The sequence below is a fragment of the Vulpes vulpes genome, chromosome 13, assembly GCF_048418805.1.
Source record: "Vulpes vulpes isolate BD-2025 chromosome 13, VulVul3, whole genome shotgun sequence".
Lineage (NCBI taxonomy): Eukaryota > Metazoa > Chordata > Mammalia > Carnivora > Canidae > Vulpes > Vulpes vulpes.
This window is the reverse complement of record NC_132792.1, coordinates 532,792-552,132: the sequence shown is the minus strand read 5'-3', so window position 1 is coordinate 552,132 and position 19,341 is coordinate 532,792. Positions and strand designations below refer to the sequence as shown.

Below are 19,341 nucleotides of genomic sequence, written 5' to 3'. Positions count from 1 at the left end.
TCCTCTTGGATGGGCTCCAGAGTCTGTGCCTCCGACTCTCCCTCCTGCCCATAACTCACTTTTTTGCCATCGCTCTCATCCCCATGTCCGCGCATCCTCCTTCCCCGCCCGCAGGCCACCATCTCCTCAGCCCTCGGCTCACGTGCCGTTCATCTGCTTCCGTCTACCCTGTCCGTCCTCTCTGGCCTCTTTCCTCCGTCCATCCGTCCGCCCTCCACCGCCCCACTCAGCATCCCACCCACCTCTCCGGGCTTCAGGTCCATCCGTCCACCCTCCCGCATACCCCCTTCCTCTACATCACTTACCTCACCCATCCTTCCACCTGTCCCATCCTCCCAAGCACCTCTCTTCTCTATGTACCACCCCCTACAACTTCCTTGTTATCCATCTGTCCTCTGCCCATCCATCCATCCATCTGTCCATCCATCATCCGTCCATCCATCTGTCCTCTGTCCATCCATCCATCCATCCCCCATGCATCCATCCTCCATCCATCCCTCCACCCATCCATCCATCCATCCATCCATCTACCTACCCATCCATCCTCCCTCCACCCACCCATCCATCCTCCCCCTTCACCTGTCCATCCATCCATCCATCCATCCATCCATCCATCCATTCTCCCTCCCTCCCTCCAACCATCCACCCACCCGTCCATCCATCCATCCATCCATCCACTCATTCATCCATCCATCCATCCATCCATCCACCCACCAACCAGCCAGTGGGCAGCCACTCCTCGGCTCCTGGAAGAGGCACAGAGCAGAGACCCAACTCTTGGCTTTCCTGCAGCACGGGGCAGGAGCTGGGCTTCCCTCGGTGCTCGCGCCTATGCATTTTATCCGTGCCCCCCCTTATCTCTGTCCCCTCCCCCACACCCCGCCCCCCGCTCGCGCTCCCCTCTAATGTGTGATCTGGAAGCTCTATAAAGCCTGATGTAATCCGTAATGCAGTCTCTGGCTCCCGATTCGGGATCCAGTTTCAGAGAGCGAGAGATTGGGGAGCGCCGGCAGCCCGGTGGGGGGAAGCAGCTCGCCTCTCTCCTCCTCCTTCTCCCCGTCCTCGGCCTCCTCCTCCTCCTCCCCTCGCCGCCCCGCCCCCGGCTCGGCTCGGCTCGCCCCCCCCTCAGGAAGGGGAAAAAAGGCGAGAAGAGCGGGGCAGGCGAGAGGAGCGGAGCGGCGGCGGCCGGAGAGGGAGCGGCGGGCGCAGGCGGCGGCGGCGGGCGCGGCGTTGGCGGCGGCCCCGGCGGAGCGAGCGCGGAGCCGGCGAGCCGGGAGCACAGGCGGCCGCGCCGCGTCCTGGCCGGGCCCGGGCCCGCGCGCCCCGCATCGCCCGCAGCCCGGGCATCCGGAGCCCCGGCCGGGGGGAGGGGGCCTGCGCGCGCCGGCGGGGCCCCCGGGGTGCGCCCGGCTAGGCCTGGAGCGGGCCGGGGGCGGCGGCGGCAGGAGGAGCCCCCCCCCGGGTCGGGTCGGGCGCCCGGCTCGGCCGCCGGGGACGCGGGGCGCTCCCGGGGATTTGCAACTCGCCGGATCAAGTGTCGGCCGGCGGGGCCGCGGCTGCCGGGGAAGGTAAGGAGGGCTCGGGGCGCGGGGGCTGGGGGGCGGCGGCGGGCGCAGCGAGGGCGGGGGGGGCGGGGGAGGGGCGGCCGCCCGGACTTCGAACTTCGCCGTTCGGGGCTTCGCAGCTCCGAGGTCTGCGCTCGGAGCTCGGGAGTTTGGACCCCCCCCCCCCCCAGCCCCCTGCCTCCTGCGCCCGCGGCAGCCCCGGAATCCGGCAGGTCTCCGGGCGCCCGCACCGGGCGGGCTGAGGAGGGGGCCCCCCTGGCCGCGGGAGAGGCTCCTCGCGCTGCTCACCTCCCCCCGCGCACACGCAGCCTGGCCAGGCTGGCAGGCAGGGCTGGGGAAGGCGCCCCCTCCCCATCACATGCACAGACCCAGGCCAGGCTGGAGAAGGCGTTCCCGGGCTGTCCCCAACACGCACAGAGGCTGGCAGGGGTCTTGGGAGCCCAGATGTGACCCCCACAGGCACACACAGACCCAGGTAGGTTGAGGCGAGACACCCCGGCGTGTCCCCCTTCCCTTCCAGCGCCGCACTCACAGCCCCCTACAGACATTGTAGGGTCCGGAGGTGTCCTCCCCCCACGCAGAGCCCTGGGCGGCTCGAGCCGCCGCGTCGCCCCCTCCCAGCCCTCACCCATGGACGCGGCAGTGGCTTTGGAGAAGCCCCGGAGGTTCTCTTTCCCCGGAATCCACGGAGGGCCACCCTAGGCCCCCCACCCCCCACCCACCCCCACACGCCAGCGACCTGGCTCCTTCCGATCTCCTCTTCCTTCCCACTCGCTCGGACAGGCCGCGCGGATAAGCCGCTCCGAACTTTGGGTCGGCCCCGCGCCCTCTCCGCGCGGAGCAGGGAGGCCGGCGCCGGGCGCTCCTGGGTCCCCGTCCCCACCGGCCGAGGCCGCGGGCCCTCCGCCGCCGCTGCGCTCTCTGGGAGCCGCGCGTAGCTGCCTCGAGGAATGAGCATCGTCTCCCTCCCGGGGAGGCCCGGGGCCCTGGGCCCTGCCGCGCGCCTCTCCCCGCGCCCCGTGGCCCCCCGGGCAGGGCGGAGCGCGCCTCGGGCCCGCCGGGGAGGGGGCAGCGGCCGGGAGGGCCGGTCGGAGGCTGCGGCTCGGAGCCCCAGTCCCTGCGCCGAGCCTCGGAGGCTCCTGCTGGGTCACTTCCCGGGCGGCTCCGAGGGAGCGCCAGGCTGCGGCCAGGCCCCAGCCGCCGGGCACCTTCCCCTTCCCACTTTGATTTGGGGCTTCCAAGTTTCTCGCGGCGCCAGGCCCAGGCTGGGACCTGCGAGCCCTAACCCACCTCTCCTCGGCACCCTTCGGCTCGGCGCTCCCCATCACGTCCCATTCCCCCGGGTCTGGGGCAGGGATTCCTCAGCGGCAACTCGGGAGGAGTTGAAAGGCGTGAAGGCGCGTGGGTGGGCAGGGGGGGCGCACCCCCGCCCCAGGAGCCTCCTGGCGTATGTGTTGGGGAGGTGGCTCCGAGGTCTGCGCTCCCACCCCACCCCGGGGACCCAAGGAGACCCTCGGTGCCCTCCCCCACAGACACGAACACACGCCCCCTCGGAGCAGCGGCCGCGCGGGCGGCGGAGCGGGGAACCGGGGGAACCGGAGGCTCGGGTCCCCTTTCGTATCCAGGAGGTGGTCGCTCTATGGCGCTCGGGGTCTGGAGACGCGGCCATGGCGTCCTCTCCAACCCCGAAGCCTCCCGCTCCCCGGCGACCCCCGCAGCCCAGGAGGCAAACGGGGAGGTCGAGGGAGGGAGCCGCTCCCTCCGCGGCCGCAGGCGACAGAGAAACTCTGCGCCCGGCGCCGGGTGCCGCGGGGTCCGGCTTGGAGCACCCGGGCAAGGTCAAGCCGCGAAGGAGGGGGCGGGGGCTCCCGGGCGCGCCCGCGCCCCGGCGGAGTCGCAGCCCGGGGAGGGGATGGGGGCCGCCCGCCGAGTCACCCGAGCGCCCGCCACCGCGCCCGGTCCCTGGAGGCGGACGTTGCGCGCATTCGGGGATCCCGGGGCGCCCGCGCCCAGCCCCGCGCCCGCCTCCCCGGCTCGCTCGCTGCTCCTCGGCGCCGCTCGCCGACTTGTTGCGCCTGGATCTGGGGGGCGGGGGCGGCCCGGGAGCCCCGGAGCCCAGGGCGGCGGGGGCCGAGCCCTAGGCCGGCGGGGATGCGCCCCGGCGGCGCGCGGCTCCGCGGACGGGCACGGCGCGGGGGGCTCGAGCGCGGGGCTCGCCGCCTCGGATCGCGGGGAAGGGCGCGTGTCCCCGCCCGCTCCCGCGCGGGGGCGGAGACCAGGCGATCCGTCGGCCTCGGCCTCTCGCCGGCCCCCGCGGACCCCGGGCCGGCAGGGACCCCGCCACGTCGCCGAGCCCTCCCAGTCCCTTCCCGGGTCCGCAGGCTCCGGCCGCCCCCGGGCCTCGGTGGCCGCGTCGGTGCAATGGGAGCGCGGCTCGGGCTGGGAGCCCCCCGGCCCAGGCCCTCGGCGCCCGAGCCCGCAGCCGGCGGGGTGTGCGGCGTCCGGCCGGGTCCCCGGGAGGCTGGGCGCTGCGGGCGCGGCAGCCAGGCCCGGCCGGAGGCGGCCCCGCAGGCCCCGCGAGCGCCGAACCCGGGCAGCCCCGCGAGGCGCCCTGCCCCCGCCGCGGCCCGCCCGGCCCGGCCCCGCCTCCCGGAGCGGCCCCCGGGACCCGAGCCCGCCCCCCGGGGACCCCTGGGGCTGGGGCCGGCGGCCGGCGCGGGGCTGCGGTGGCGGCGGCGGAGGGCGGCGCGCTGCCCCCGACGGCCGGGAGAGGGCGCCCGCGGCCCCGCCGCTGCCCGCCCCTTCCGTCTCCCCGCGCCCGCCCGCGCCCGCCCCATCCTGGGCAGCCCCGGCCGCCCCGCCCCCCGCCGGCCCGTGCCCCGGGGCGCCTGCCCGGCCGAGCGGGCGTGTGTGCGCGTGTGGCCGCGGGGGTGTGCAGGCGTGCGGATGGCGGGGGGGGGGGCCCAAGGCCGTGGCCGGAGCCCGGGCCGCTGACCCGTGGACCCCGCGGCCCCCCCCCACCCCGTGTCCGGCCTCGTGCCCCTCCCGCCCCGCCGCTGCGCTGGAGGGCTCGGCCGCGCACCTGCACCGACGCGGGGCTGCCCAGCTGCACACTGGCCCTGCACACTGGGGTGCAGGGGCTGCAGTGAGGGCCGCGGGGGCATGGCCGCACCCCACCCCCCAGAGTGAAGGCGGTGGGAAGAGGGGACACAGGCTCTGAGTCAGCTGCGGGGGTGCAGGACAGAGGGCCTCGGGGGGCCCAGCTGCGGGGCTCCCACAGGGCTTCCTAGGACCCACGAAGGGGCGCGTGGGCAATCCCGAAGGGGAGGGAACAGCCATGCAAAGGCCCTGTGGCAGGCCTTTGGAAACGGTCAAAGGAGGATGAATTGCAGGCAGGGGCTTCAGGGGGCGTGGGGCCCGACCTCAGCCCTGGAGGCTTTGGGCTGCTTCCTGGGAGCTGGGGGGGAATGAGGGGATCCTGAACGGGCCGGTGATTTGGCCTCAGGGACTTGCCAAAGCAGTGGGGGGTGCCCTGCGGGCAGCAGGGTCTCAGGAGGCAGAGCACACACCTAGTGACGGGGCTGCGGTGCCCACACCTGCTGCCCTGCAGACCACATTCACCCCAACCCACCCACGACCCCCCACACCCCCGGCAGCAGGAGCAGCCCCACAATGCAGTGCAGGTTCCATAAAGGAGCAGGGACCACCGCTGCCAGCATCTGGGCCCCACGGTGTGTGTGCACATCCCAGGGTGAGCTCTGCTCGGCTGCAGGGCTGAGGGGGGCAGATCACGAGCCTCTCCCCCCCCCCCCCGGGGGCAGCCCCGGGACCTGCAGGTGCAGCTGGGCTCGGATCTCCCACTGTTCCCACTCTGGACCCCACGCGGCCTCCCCCCACACGGGGCCTCGGCTGGGGCACAGCCCGCGGCTCACGGACAAAGCACCAGGCCCGCCCTCCCCTCCCCTGTTCCCCTCCTCTTCACGTGAACCCGTCCCTATTAACCGAGGAGGAAGTGCCAGGGACTGGGGCCCAAGGGAGTCCACCCCACTCCCAAACCCCAGGTCCTCCTGCCCCTGTGACCCTGTGACCCTGCCCATGACTCCCTGACTTTCCAGAATGCTCCGTGCCTCCACAAGACAACCGCGCCTGTGTGCTGTAAAGGGCTCAGGCAAGTGGAAGGGTTCAGTGTACCCGGTGGGCGCCCGGCTCGCCCCCACCCCACACTGTCACCTTGGGCACCTCCGGTGCGTGTGCTGGTCCCCCCGCCTGTCTTCCTGCCCGTGCACTTCTGAGGCCCCAGCACCACCAGAAGCCGCAGGGCCTCCAGGGCCGGCGCCAGGGTTGGGCCCCAGCCCGGGCAGCCCTGGGAGGCTGGCTGCCAGTTTTGGGGTGCCGACTCTTGGCTGAGACGTGAGCCAAGGGTCCCTGAGGAGGAGACACTGAGGACTGGCCGGCAGAGGCCTTGGAGACCTGCAGGGCCCCCCGGGGGTGGCCTGGCCTCGTCACGGACCCCCACCTGGATGGGGGGAGGAGGGAGCACCCACACCCTGAAGGCTGTGCTCCCCACAGCCCCCGTTAAGCCCTGAGCCTGCAGGGGAGCGATGGCCCTGACCTCCCTCCTGCTTGCCAAGGTGACTTTGGAGCAGCCGCTTCTCCGAGGCTCCGTGACTCAGGGCCAGGAGCCCCGCCGCCCCGCGCCCCAGAGTGCCCAGAGCTTTGAGGGGCACGCAGAGGTTGGGGCTGTCGAGGGCAGGGCTCGGGAGGACCTGAGCCGGCTGGGGTGACATCCGGGCCCTGGGGGACGCAAGACGGGCGAGAGAATCCGCCGGCCGGAAAGTGTGCCCTCCGCCGCCCGCTGCCCCTGCTCCCAGCCGGGCCCGGACGAGCCCGACCTCGCAGGTGGCGCCTCCGGGAGCCTTCCTCTCCCAGAACAGGTGCACTCGCACACCCGCCCCTGTGCACGCACACACCGGCACACCTGCACGCCGGCGACTCACTCGTCCTGCAAGTGCACGCACTCCCTCACCACACACGCTGTCCTGGACACACGCTCCCTCACACTGCAGCACACACGCGTGCACGCAGGTCTCGCACCCACACACACTGCCCAGCACCCCGCCTGTCCATCCGTGGGCCCCCGGTCCTGCTCTGGGGTGCCAGGTCAGCGTGTTCTTGTCACCGTCCAGAGCTGGGGGGCAAGGGTGGCAGTTATGGCCTTGAGCCCCACCCCGCTCTGTCTGTCCTCAGAGGGCAGAGGTCACTGCGGGGGTGGTGGTCGGGACCCCTGCTGCAGCCTCCATCTGGGGGAACCTTTGTGCCTCCAAGCACGGGGACGCCTGCCCTCCGCCTCCTAGGGGGGTCAGCCTTGCTGCACCCAGGGGGTCTGCTGGGGGAGGCCAGGGGCTTTGGGAGCCAGAGGGCCTGGGGTCCGTGAAGCAGTTCCAGGCTAAGTGCCCGTCTCTACTCATCCCTTCCACGAGCTGTCTGGAGCCCTCCATCTCCGCCCAGCCAGGCCCGCCCGGGGTGCCCCCAGGGCCTCAGCACATTCCGCCCGGGGCAGCCCCCCAGGCCCCTTCCTGACCACCTCTTCCCAGCTTTCTGCTGCCCCTGGCCCTCCCCACGCGACCTTGGGCAGGTGACCTTGGACAAGCCCATCCTCCCGGGAACCCGGGGAGCACAGATCCTGGTGTGGGGTGTGAGCCTCCGTCCGTCTCGGGGTACAGGGGCTCACTCCGGGCACAGAGCAGGCGGACACAGACAGGAGAGAGCACAGCAATGCGGGTCACACTCAGAATCGCAGCAACCCCCTCCTCATGAGAGCCCCCACCCCCCTGGGGAGCCTCTCACCCCTGGGACAGATGCCGTCCTCGTCCCCACTTAGGCTTCCCTCCAGGAGAGCCTGTCTGCGTGCGCGTGTTTGCATTCACGGTGCATGCCGGTCCCGGGTGTGCATGCACGTACAAGTGCATGCGTGTGCATGTGTGCATGGGCACTGGGCGCGTGCATGCGTCGGGGGGCAGGACACATCCGCTCCCGGGAGAGCCCAGCAGGCTCAGATATGGCTTCCTGGGGTGGGCCTCTTCCCCGTGCCCCGAAGGACGCATGGGTGTCCCCAGGAAGGGCACGAGGCAGGGGCAGTGAGGCAGCAGGAGGCCGAATGGCAGCACAGCCAGGAGCCTCGGTGCTCCGAGTGTCCTCGAGGCCTGCAGGTGTTTGGGGCGATGGGATTCGGGGCAAGAGGAGGTGCAGCGAGGCCTGTCGGAGAGCCGGCCGCTGGCTCTGGGCCCAGGGGCCTGGGGCGGTGGGGGGGGGATGTGGGGTGATAGCTCTGAGTCCCCCTGCCCTCCGTGGGGGGCGCAGGTCGGGGTCGGTGTGGGGTGTCCTGGAGCAGAGCCAGCACAGATGTGCCCCTCCCAGCAGTGGACCTTCAGGGGGGGGCTTCCTCTCTTGCGCAGTTGCCCCCACGACCCCTGTGCCCATGTGGGCGGACAAGGGAAGCAGGACTGCGGGGGGGCGGCAGGCAGAGTGATTGCGGGCCTCTGGGGGCAGCCTGGGGATACCCCGCAGGTCGGCGGGCGGCTTCGCCAGGAACTGGTTCGCACAGGCTGGGAGGGAGCAGGTGGCGGCTGTGGCGTGGGGGCCAAGTTCTCACGCCCGACCTGCCTCCGTGCTCACGCGGGGAGGCCTGCCTGGGCCCTCCTGGCCCCTCCTGGGCCTGGGCCGTCCTGCACCCACGGTAGCGCCCCCACCCGCCCCGCCGGCGCGGCCGTGGCCACCCCGAGACCCGGCTGCCCGACCGGCCGCGGCCCAGGAGGGCTGGGGGGCCTGGCGGCGCGGGTGGAGGCGGCTGCGCGTCCCCGGACGGCCTCTCCGGCTCGCTCTCCCGGCCTGCCCGCCAGCCAGCCCCTGGGCTATCCTCGGCGCTGAGGGGTGTCCACCCGCCCCTCCCCCAGTGCAGCCTCTTCCCAGGACACACAGGCAGGCACTGTTCGGGGGGCGGCCAGGACAACAGAGTGCCTTTTGTGGCTGGCATCTGGGGACGCCATTGGCGGCCTGGGGTGGGTGGGGAGGGATGCGGAGGCCGGGCCTGAGGTGGGCCTGGGGGGAGGGTGCCCAGCCTGGGGAGGACGGTCGCACGGACCCAAGGGAGGCTGGAGGACCATGGAGCCTGAGGGGGCAGCGTCCAGCCCAGGCCCTCGCACGGTGGGGAAACCGAGGCACCCGGGTCTTCTGCCGTTGGGGCAGGGGCCCAGGTGGCCTGCACGTGCGTGGCTACACCTGGGACGGTGTGGAGGGCGGGCGCAGTGCCCGGCGGCTGACGGTGGCCCTGTGAGCCTCGGGTGGGCCTGATTCTGCTCCCCCCTCACTGCCCGCCCTGGCTCCCACCTTGGGCCCGTCCCGGCCTGCGGTCACTGCTCCAGCCTGGGGACACCGTCCTTCTCCCCCCGCCTCCCAGCATCCTGTCCCCGCCAGGCGTGGCCGGTTCCCTGGGTGTCACGGCCTCCCGCCCGGGGCCTCTACCCTGTGAGCTGGCTCAGCACTCCCTTGCCCTCGCCCTGAGGCCGCCCCGCAGGCTGCGGGAGGCTTGGCAGCAGGTGCAGGCCGAAGCTGGCCGGAAGGGGGCAGGGGCTGGACGCGGGGAGGAAGTCCCGGCAGCCAAGGCAGTCGGGCCCTACGAAGCTGACGGGGAGAGGTGGGGACCGAAGAGGCTCCGGGCTGCGGACCGCCCCCGTCCTCGGGAGCCCGAGAGGGGCAGCGGGCACCAAAAGCACCAGTGACCCAGCCTCTGGGGAGCCAAAGACCAGGCGGGTGGCCTGTGGGGGGCAGCTGCCCTGCGAGCGCGCGTGCCAAGGAGCACCCGTGGCCACACAGGGCCGAGCGCCCGGGGCAGACCAGAGCCTCCTCGGGTGCCTCGCCGTGGGCAGCAGGCTCGGAGAGCTCTGACACCCAGGGGACGCCCCGGGGCAGGATGTGGCCGAGGGCAGGGCCCCGAGCCCGCCCCAGGCGCCACAGGGCAGGTGCTGCGGGAGCCGGGCTCTCCCCCGCCGTGAGACCTTGCACACGCACGCTACACGTGTGCATGGGTGCACAGGCACAGGTGTACACGGACACACACGAATCCACAGACCCATGTGCTCACGCGCACTGACACATCTGTGCTCTCACGCATGCGCACACGTGTGCACACGTGCCGGCACACAGGCGTATACTGATGCATAGACACACATTCACGCACGCCCATATGTGTGCACAAGCCTGCCCCCCTCTCGGTGAGGCCCCCGCCGCCCATCGCTTGCTTGCCCACCCGGAAGCCCGGCCGTGTCTGACACTACCCCCCCAGCCCAGATCCCGTGCAGGCCACCTCCTCGCTCTCCTTGCCCGCACTGCCCCCGGTGGTCACAGGGACCCCAGAATGACGCCCGCATCAGGCCCTGCCCCCACTCATCCTAGGACCCCCCCCAGGCTCTGTGCCCCCCAGGACCCCCCCCCCCCGAGTGCCTGGTGGGTCAGGACCACCCCCGTACGCCCCACCCTGTCTCCGCACCAATTGCCCTGGCCTGGGACAGACTCGACTCACCGTCCCCCGTGGCCATATGCCCCCGGCCTGCCTGGCTCTGCCTGCTGGGGCTGCCCCAGTGCAAGAGGGCTCGCGGGGCCAGGTATCCAAGCTCTCGTTAGAGGGCAGCAGGTGGGCAGTTCCTGGGGATGAAGGGAGGCCGGGGAGGTAGAGGGTGGGTGGTCAGTGGCGGGTGCAGGCTCAGGATGCAGCCAGCGGAAGCCAGGCCGGCCGGGGCTGCGCTGCTCACACTCGCAGCTGGGACAGCCTTCTGGGCAGCAGAGCCTTGCCCAATGCCCCGCGCGTGGAGCAGCTTGAGTCAGAGATGTTCCAGAGGGCGCCAGGGTGCCGGGAGGTGACCTGGGCCCCACTTCCCTCCTGACCCTGGCTCCCGGGTGGCCCTTGCGGTGAACCCAGAGCTCCGAGGTGCGCTGCTGGAGATCCCTGTCATCAGGCCCCAGGAGTCTGGGAAGGCTCAGCCCGGAACGGCTGCCCCAGGGGGCTCTCAGCTCTACCACACCCTCACCCCTGCACGCCCCCTCACTGTCCAGGCCAGACCCCTGCCCCCCACCTCCCTCAGCCGGCCGGCCCCTGGGGGCTCCTCTCCTATCTCCCCAGCACCCTCCGCCACCCCCACCGGCCCCAGCGTGCCTCCCTTACCTTCCCCGGGGTCCCCTCCCCGCCGCGGACTGCAGGGCAGCCCTTCTAGGGGCACTTCTGATTGGGGCGCTGCCCTGCTTCTTACCCTCCCTGCCACCTCTTTCCTGGTGTGCAGGACCCCGCAGGTGGGCTTCGCCCCGACAGGTGCTCCAAGAGTGGGGTGAGCCAGGGACAACGAGGGCTGGTGGTGGGGATGCCAAGAGGACCTCAGTGTGGCCTGGCTCCCGCGAGCTCTGGGACAGGCATCGGGTTAGGTCAGGTTCCACCTGCCTGGGGCAGGGCTGGGGTGTGTGGAGGGCAGCAGCTCCGCCTGTCAGACCCGGGCTTGGATCCTGGCTCGGGCGCCAGGCCCTACAAGCCCCCACAAGGCGCAAGGTTCCTCTGTGGCCCCACATATGCCGCATCTGCAAAATGGAACCATCGCAGGGACCCCCGCACTTGCGGCTGGCGCGGGACAGAGCTCCACAGAATGTCCCCACCAAGCCGGGCCCGCCGAATCCTTGGGGTGCGGGGCGCAGAGGCTGCACTCTCGTCCCTAGCACCACATGGCTGGGCATCTCTTCTTCCACGTGGGAAGGTGGAGGCCCTAGAGGACCCCGTGCCTGGCACATGCCACCTGAGCACCTGCTCCTGGCCCCCCAGACCTGCCCCCATCCGTGGAAGGCTATGGGATGGGCTGCCAGGGGCTGGGGCGAGGAGGGTCATTTCACGGGGGTCAGTGATGGGGCACGGCCAGGTGAGCAGACATGGGTGGGGCTCAGTGGCTCAGTGGACCCTCGGCTGGGTCAGTTTCTGCTGGGCTCGGCCAACACCCTCTGGGACTGGCCATCCTCCAGGGCTGGGGACCGGCTTCCACAGGAGCTCCCGGCCTGGGCCGCGGGGGCCCCCGGGGCTGAGGCTCAGGTGAAGTTTGGGGACACGCTGCCATCTCTCTGCAGCAAGACCTCAGGGGACATCCCAAGTCTGGGGTTGGCTGTAGGACCCTGGCTGTGGCCTCTCCGGCCCCATAATGTGGGGGCAGGTGGCCAGGGCAGGCGGGCTCTGCTACACCCACATCCAGGGTTGGCCCCGCGTGGTCCAGAGGTGAGGGGGGACCAGGGGCTTCCCAGAGGTAAGGGCCCAGTGCATCACCCAGCTCTGCCCAGAGGGGCCGGGATGAGATGCCTGCAATTCTTCTCAGGGCGCCTCTGTCTGCCGCTGAAGGGCCCCCAGAGGACCCGGCTTGGCCCAGCTACCTGGGGAGCCAGAGCCCCCTCCCACCTCCTCCCCTGCAGAGTCACCTCCTGCCTGAACCCCCAGGTGTAGCTCTTACCCTCTTGCCGAGAAAGTGGGGTTTCACCCCCCATTTCACAGATGGGGAAGCGAGGCCGGCCAGTGAGGGACTTGCCGAGGCCACGGGGCCAGGAGGGGGCAGCCGCGTCCAGGCCGCCCCAGCCCGGAGTGCTCAGAGCCCAAGGCCGTCTGCGCCCGACGCCCTGCTCTGCTGACAGCCCGTGCGGGGAGGACGCCGGCCAGCTGGGCCCGGGCAGCAGGAAGCAGCGGGTCCCCGTGGGCAGGCGGCCGGCGTGGGCAAGGTCAGCAGAGGGCAGAGCAGGCCGCCTGGGGCCCGGCTGCGGCTCTTCCTCAGCCACGGCTCAGCTGCGGCGTGGGCAGACAGCTGGCCCAGCCAGGGCCTCGGGGAAGCTGAGGCCTGGGCCAGGAGGAACTTGCCAGGGTCCACGTGGTGACCAGTCCAGGAGAGGCACCACCCAGGGTGGCTCCACGTGGTGCCCCTGCGAGTGGGCGGCGGCTGCCTCCTGTTCCCCCAGCACCAGGCCAGCACCCTCTCCCAGGGCAGGGAGGGGACCCCGGGGCGCTGAGGCACAAGGTCCCAGGGTGGGTTCTCCTACCCCTCACTGTCACTTCTGCAAGTCACTTAGCCTCGGTCTCCCCATCATGAAGTCGGGCGGTCACAGAGCCAACCTGGCAGAGAAGGGGTGAGGCAAGGGTGTTGGCTGAAGCCTGGACGTATGTGGCCTGGGTGACTCCGTCTCCAGCCCTCCCTGCCCGGAGCTGCAGGGCCCCAGGGCCAGTGGGCCCCAGGGTAGGAGGAGGGGAGGGAGGCCCTGAGAGGTGGCCGTGACCCGTACACAGTGTCATAGCCGCGGCCACGGCCCGGGCTGCTCCTGCAGTGAGGAGGCACCGGGGAGGGCTGGGTGCTCCTGCCCCCAGGGGACGGACCCTGTGACCTCTCCCCTCCGCGCCCCCCCCCTCCCTTCCTGTGTGGATGCTTCCCTGGAAGACTGGGGATGAGGAGGAGGAGGAAGGGCAGAGAGGATGAAGACCCACGAGGGAGATGACCCAGGAGAGAGCCAGGGCCACCGAAGGGCCAGAGGGAGCCACAGGGGCCCCACGGGCGAACGGCGGCTGTACAGGAACAGGCAGGCCCAGAGCCGCGGGAGCCACGCCAGGCCGCTCAGTCCGATGGGTCCAGAGCAGGTCCCCGCAGCTCTGGGCCTTGGGCCGGTGCTGCCCACCACTCCCTGCTCAGGCCTGGCCGGAGGAGGAGGGCCCCTGCCCCTGCCCCTGCAGGTGGACACACCGGCGGGTGGCAGACAGGTGGACGGTGCAGGTGCCTAGGAGCGACGCCAGGGCCCGTGCCCCCCCGAAGCCCAGGATGGGCAGTGGGTAGCCCCCAGCGGGCCCCGCGTCCCGGTCTCCCAGGGGCTCACACGGCCCCCTCTGCTCTTCTTGCAGCTGCTGCTGGAGGCCGCAGGCCGGCGTCGGGACCCTGCACGTTAGGAGCCACAGCCGCCCTCGAGGTTGAAGCGTTGCCCTCCTCCTGCCCCCGCTCGGAGCCCCTGCCCCCGGCTCCTGCCCCCCGCCCGGCCCTGCTGTCGCCGGACCCTGGCATGTCAAGGCCTGGCCCGCGCCTGCCTGCCCAGCCCGCGGAACCCCGGCGGCCCCGCGAGCTAGGATGAGGGGCCAGGCCGCCGCCCCGGGCCCCCTCCGGATCCTCTGCCCGCCGCTGCTGCTGCTGCTGCTGCTGCTGGGGCGCCGGGCGCGGGCGGCCGTGGGGGCGGACGCGGGGCCCGGGGCCGAGCAGTGCGCCACGCTGGTGCAGGGCAAGTTCTTCGGCTACTTCTCGGCCGCCGCCGTGTTCCCCGCCAACGCCTCCCGCTGCTCCTGGACCCTGCGCAACCCCGACCCCCGGCGCTACACGCTCTACATGAAAGTGGCCAAGGCGCCCGCACCCTGTGGCGGCCCCGGCCGCGTCCGCACCTACCAGTTCGACTCCTTCCTGGAGTCCACGCGCACCTACCTGGGCGTGGAAAGCTTCGATGAGGTGCTGCAGCTCTGTGACCCCTCGGCGCCCCTGGCCTTCCTGCAGGCCGGCAAGCAGTTCCTGCAGATGCTGCGCCAGCAGCCGCCCCCCGACCGAGGCCCCCGGCTGCCGGGGGGGTCCTCGGGCCCCAGCGACGACTTCTCCGTGGAGTACCTGGTCGTGGGCAACCGCAACCCCAGCCGGGCCGCCTGCCAGATGCTGTGCCGCTGGCTGGACGCCTGTCTGGCGGGCAGCCGCAGCTCGCACCCCTGCGGCATCATGCAGACCCCCTGTGCCTGCCTGGGCGGGGACACCGGCGACCCTGCCTCTGGCTCCCTGGCCCCCCGAGGGGACGTCTGCCTGAGGGACGGCGTGGCTGGCGGCCCCGAGAACTGCCTCACCAGCCTGACCCAGGACCGGGGTGGGGATGGCGCAGCAGGTGAGTGACCGCAGGGAGAGGACCCCTGGCTGGCTCTTGGGGCGGAGGGCGGGCGGCAGGGGTCATCTCTGTGGGGCTGGTCGGTCACCTGTCCCCAGGGAAGCCAAATGCACAGATAAGGTTGCTGTGAGCAGGTGCGCTGAGGCCCCAGGGCCACGTGCCTGGCGCCCGGGAGCGAAGGAATGGACGATGGACTTCTCCCAGGACCACCAAGTCTTAATTCCTGGCTGGGGAGGGGTCCCTCCATCTTTCAGGCAGACGTGCTAGGGGGCAGCGGGCTGCCGTGGGCCGTGGCGGGGTCTGCGGGCCTCCGGGACTCAGAGGAGAAGCGACCCCGAGCCCGTGGTTTGGAGATGTGGTCGGAGCGGGAATTCAGGGGCTGCGTGTGGTTCGGCCGTAGCAATTGCGTGCCCGGCAGCTGGTCACCGAGCGCCTGTGAGGTGTTCTGGGCACCGGGGACGCGCAGTGAAAGGCAGCGCCAGAGCCCCATGTCCCAGGCTGCCTTCTGGGGGGAGAGGAAGGTGCTGAGAGCGGGACGGAGGGCACCTCGGGAAACAACACAGGGCAAGGTCCCCGGTGGGCTCGGCTGCTGTTTCACCTGGAGGTCGGGGGTCACCTAGACCAGGGGACCGTGTGCATGATTCTGGGAGGGATGCAGGGAGCCCCAAGGGCGTCAGAAGGGCGTTGCCGGCCTGGGCATGGGCGGGGCAGAGGCCAGAGATGGACGTGTGCTGGGTGTCCCAGTGGAGGGGCCGGGGGTCTTGTGTGGTCGGTTGTCTGCCTTCGGGGCACCTTGGCTTCTTCTTGGGGAGCTGGGAGCCCGTGCAGGAGGACACGGCTGGGGGGACGGGGCGCCAGCAGGCTCGGTGGGCTTGAGGTGGAGGCACCCTGGGGTTTCATGGGAGAATCGGGAGGCTGGAGCTGGGCCGGAGCCGGGGAGAGGGGGGGTGCAGCCGGGCTTGGCTCTTCTCCAACCGTTGAGCGATGTGCAAGGCCGGCAGGGAGTACAGGTGCTGGGCATCCCGGGGCCGGGCCTGGTTGCCCACCTGTGGGGCCAGGTGACATTGTCCAGGGCTCTCAGCCAATGAGGTCAATGGACTGCTCAGAACAAAGTCTTTAAAGGCAGAAAAGAAGCCCCAAGGGGTCAGAGAGGAAGCCAGCGATCCGGGAACACGCCGCAGTCACGGGCCTGGGCTGTAGGTCCCGGAGCCTCCGGGAAGCTGTGCGTGTGGTTGGAGAGGAGCAGGGGAAAGGGGGGGCAGGTGGGAGACCCGCAGAAGTGCCCGGGGGACATTGGAGGTCCCGGTGTCCCCCCGGCCGCGAGTACGGGGCTGGGAGCGCTGACCTTTGGGCTGGGCAAGATGTAGGTCACCGTGACCTTGGCTGGGCAGCTTCCCAGGCGTGCAGGATGGAAGTGGTCCCTGGGGACGAGGAGGAGCCGAGCGCGGGGCAGTGGCTGGTGTGGGAGGTCAGGTAGGAGGACGGTGCAGGGCGGGCGGCCCTGGCCTGGCCCTTTAGTCTTGCTCTGTCACTCCCCAGTGGTCATTCACCCCTGGGCCCTGGTTTCTTTGTCTGCGATGAGGGACGTCGGGTGAGGGACGTTGGGTACGAGGCCGCAGGGCCCGTGCGAGCGGCTCCGTGCCGCATCCTGGGGCTCTAAGCAGAGGAGTGATTGACAGGCGCTGAGGGTCCCTGGGCTGTCAATGCAGAAGGGCGCGGGGGCTCAGAGGGGACCTGGGGACGGGACAGCGGCCAGGAGGGAGCTGTAGCTGGCCGGGCGGGTGGGAGGAGGAGGGCCGGGGGGGGGCATGTGGGACACAGGGGAGGAGCTGGCTAGGCCACCCTCAATTCCAGTCAGGAGCCGGGGAGGAAGATCCAGAGGTCAGAGCGGGACTTCAGTGTGGGATGCCCGGGGGTCCCCCAGGTGGACTGTCCTTGGAGCGGGGCGCTCTGGGTCTGCAGCAGCAGGACAGGACCAGATCAGCCTGACCTGCCCTCGCGGGGAGCCCTGGCCCAGTCCCAGCCGCTCCGTCGGCCCCTCGGGCCCTTATCTTTAAAAGGGAAAGAGCAAGAACAATCTTTCCTTGATTGCGTGAGGGATAAAGACCACGTGGAAGTGATTCTAAGCAAAAATAACGGCAGCGATGACATCGCACAGCCTGTGCTCGTGGTCAGGTGGGAGCCAGCGGGCCGGGCGGGGAGGCGGCGGCAGGACGGGGGCACCTGGGCACGGGGCTGGGCCTGCGGGGCCCCTCGCACGGGGACCCCAATGCAGGGCCTGTTGGCGGTGGTGCTCAGAAGGGGACGGGAAGGGGTGTGTGAGTGCACTTGCGTTCACACACGTGTGTGCACGTGTGCAAGTACGTGTGCCCTGTGCAGTGCGTGGGTGAGGGCCTGCGTCGTGTGCATGCTGCATGTTTGTGCATCCCTGGACACCAGTGTGTGCACACAGGTGAATGCGTGGCATGTCTGTGTGCTCGCGTGTGCCTCGCATCGGTGCGTGCTTGTGTGTGCATGGCGTGTACATGCGTGCAAGGCCGTGCAGGATATTGCGTGGCATGTGCGTGCAGGATATTGAGCCTGCACATGTGCATGTGTGTGCAGGTCACATACGCATGCACAGCTGGTGTGTGCATGTGCGCGTGTGCAGTACAGTGTGCTGGAGCTTGAGCGTGTGCAGGCGAGCACCCGTGGCACGTACACGTGTTCAGGCGTGTGTGTGTTCTGACCAGGGCTCCGGGCAGGGCCAACTTCAGCGCCTCAGGCACAGTGCAGCAGCGCCGGGGCCCGTGGCCGGGGCTGGCGGTCGGTGGGAGGACGGTTGGGGGGGGGGGGGTGTGGGCTAGGCCTGGCCGCCGAGCGGAGGGGGTCACCTGCCCTGGGCAAGGCCGGCCAGCCCGCGGTCACCCGGCCTGGACGCAGCCCACAGCTCAGTTCACGTCCCTGCACCCAGAAGGCCCAGATGCTTCTGGGACCTTGGGAGTGAAGTGATCCTAGTAGTTTTGACAGCAGCCGCCTCCCGAGGGCTTCCTCTGTGTCTGAAGCAGCCGCATATGAATGAACGCAGCCCCTGGGAGGGGTCCCCAGCCCTCCTGCCCCAGGGCCTTTGCACCAGCTGCGGCAGGAACACTCTTCCCCAGATACCGCAGGGCTCCCTCTCTCAGGTCCTTGCTCAGACACCACCTTCTCAACCAACTCTGACCGCGCTGTGTGACATGGCAGCAGGCCGAGCCCCGCTCTGCACCCCCGTACGCTGCACGTATCACCCGTGAACACGCGGATAATTTCCCGATTTTGTTGGGTCCGTGCCCCTGCTGTGTCTCTGCTGGGCTGTAAGCACCCCCGGGCAGAGCACCTGCCCTGCTCCCCGACGTCGCCCCCGGCCCGCGCCCGGCCCGCAGCGGGCCCTGGATGAGTGCCTGTGCGCTGGGGCAAGGCACGGAGAGGTTGAGGTGGCAGCCGCGGTCACACAGCCGGCGGGGGGTGGGCCGCCAGCGGAGCCAGCCCTGCTCCCCGGGGCTCTGGCTGCGGGCGTCTCCCAGGACAAGCTCTGCCGGGAAGCTTGCTCTCGTGTGCACGCGTGCGGGTGGCACGTGGACCGTCAGGAGACACACGGCCGAGCCCGGCAGGCACCAGACCCCAGAGCTCGTCGCGGAGCCAGGTGCCCCGGGAGCCTCGCCCCCTCACGCCGGCCGGGGAGGCTGGGGCTGGGGCCTGCACGTCCCTCCATCTGCACCCGGGAAGGCCGCGCGCGGCGGAGCCGGGAGTGAGCAGGAGGCCTGGCCAGCCCGTGGCCCACTTTCGGCCCTCCCCCTGCCCGGCCTGTCCAAGCGCCACATGGCCGCGTCACGCCGCCGACCCAGCGAGCGCTCCTCAGGCCACAGCAGCTGTCCCCTGCCTGCCCGCCTGGCCGCCTGGCTGGCCCTCTCCGGGCTCTCTCGGGGTCTGTCGGGCTCTCTTGAGGTCTCTCGGGGTCTTGCAGGGTCTCGTGGGGTCTCTCAGGGTCTCTCGGGGTCTCTCAAGTCTCTCTCAGGCTCTCTTGGGGTCTCACGGGATCTCTTGGGGTCTCACAGGATCTCTTGGGGTCTCTTGGGGCTCTCTTGGGGTCTCTCGGGGTCTCGTGAGTTCTCTCGGGCCCTCTTGGGGTCTCTCGGGTGTCTCTCGGGGTCCCTTGGGGCTCTCTCGGGGTCTCTTGGGGCTCTCTTGGGGTCTCTTGTGGTCTCTCGGGGTCTCATGAGTTCTCTTGGGCCCTCTTGGGGGTCTCTCGGGGTCCCTCGGGGCTCTCTTGGGGTCTCTCAGGGTCTCATGGGCTCTCTCGGGTTCTCTTGAGGTCTCTCGGGGTCTTGCGGGGTCTCTCGGGGCCGGCTCCTGCGTCTCATCCCCCTGTCTCTTTCCCACAGTGTCTCTCTGCGTTTTTCTGCCTCTGGTGAGACGGGGCCATTTCTCTCAAGGGTTGTTTTAAATATTCATGTTTTAATTAAAGAATTTTATTGCAGAAGCGACACATAAGATAATGAAAAAGCCGCATCCAGGGGGCCGGGAGCAAGCGAGTGTGCGCGCGTGTCCCCGCGTGTGTCCGTGTCCCGGTGTGTGCGTGTGCCGCTGGCATCACGTGTCTGCACGGGTGGGGGTGTGGGGCCGCAGCGGGAGTGGCCTCCAGGGGGACAAGGCGGTGACGTGGGGCGAGGAGCCAGCCCTGCCCCAGGCGCAGCCCTGGCTGCAGGCCGGTCCCCACTCCGCGGGGTGCCCCTGCCTGACACACAGGCCCCTGCAGGGCTTCGGAGGCCTTCCCCCAACTTCCCTCAGGAGGAAGTGG

At 70.7% G+C, this 19,341-nt stretch overlaps 1 protein-coding gene across 6 annotated transcripts in view; it reads left to right on the top strand.

The window, feature by feature from the left end:
• Positions 1-1,429: 1,429 nt before the first annotated feature.
• ADGRB1 (adhesion G protein-coupled receptor B1) overlaps positions 1,430-19,341 on the top strand; it is a 73,594-nt gene continuing 55,682 nt past the window's right edge. For all 6 annotated transcript variants that reach the window (XM_072733753.1, XM_072733752.1, XM_072733751.1 and 3 more), the window contains exons 1-2: positions 1,430-1,568; positions 13,519-14,525. In XM_072733753.1, the coding sequence (XP_072589854.1) occupies positions 13,739-14,525 (787 nt within the window). In that variant the 5' untranslated portion in view covers positions 1,430-1,568; positions 13,519-13,738. The remainder of the gene's footprint in view (positions 1,569-13,518; positions 14,526-19,341) is intronic.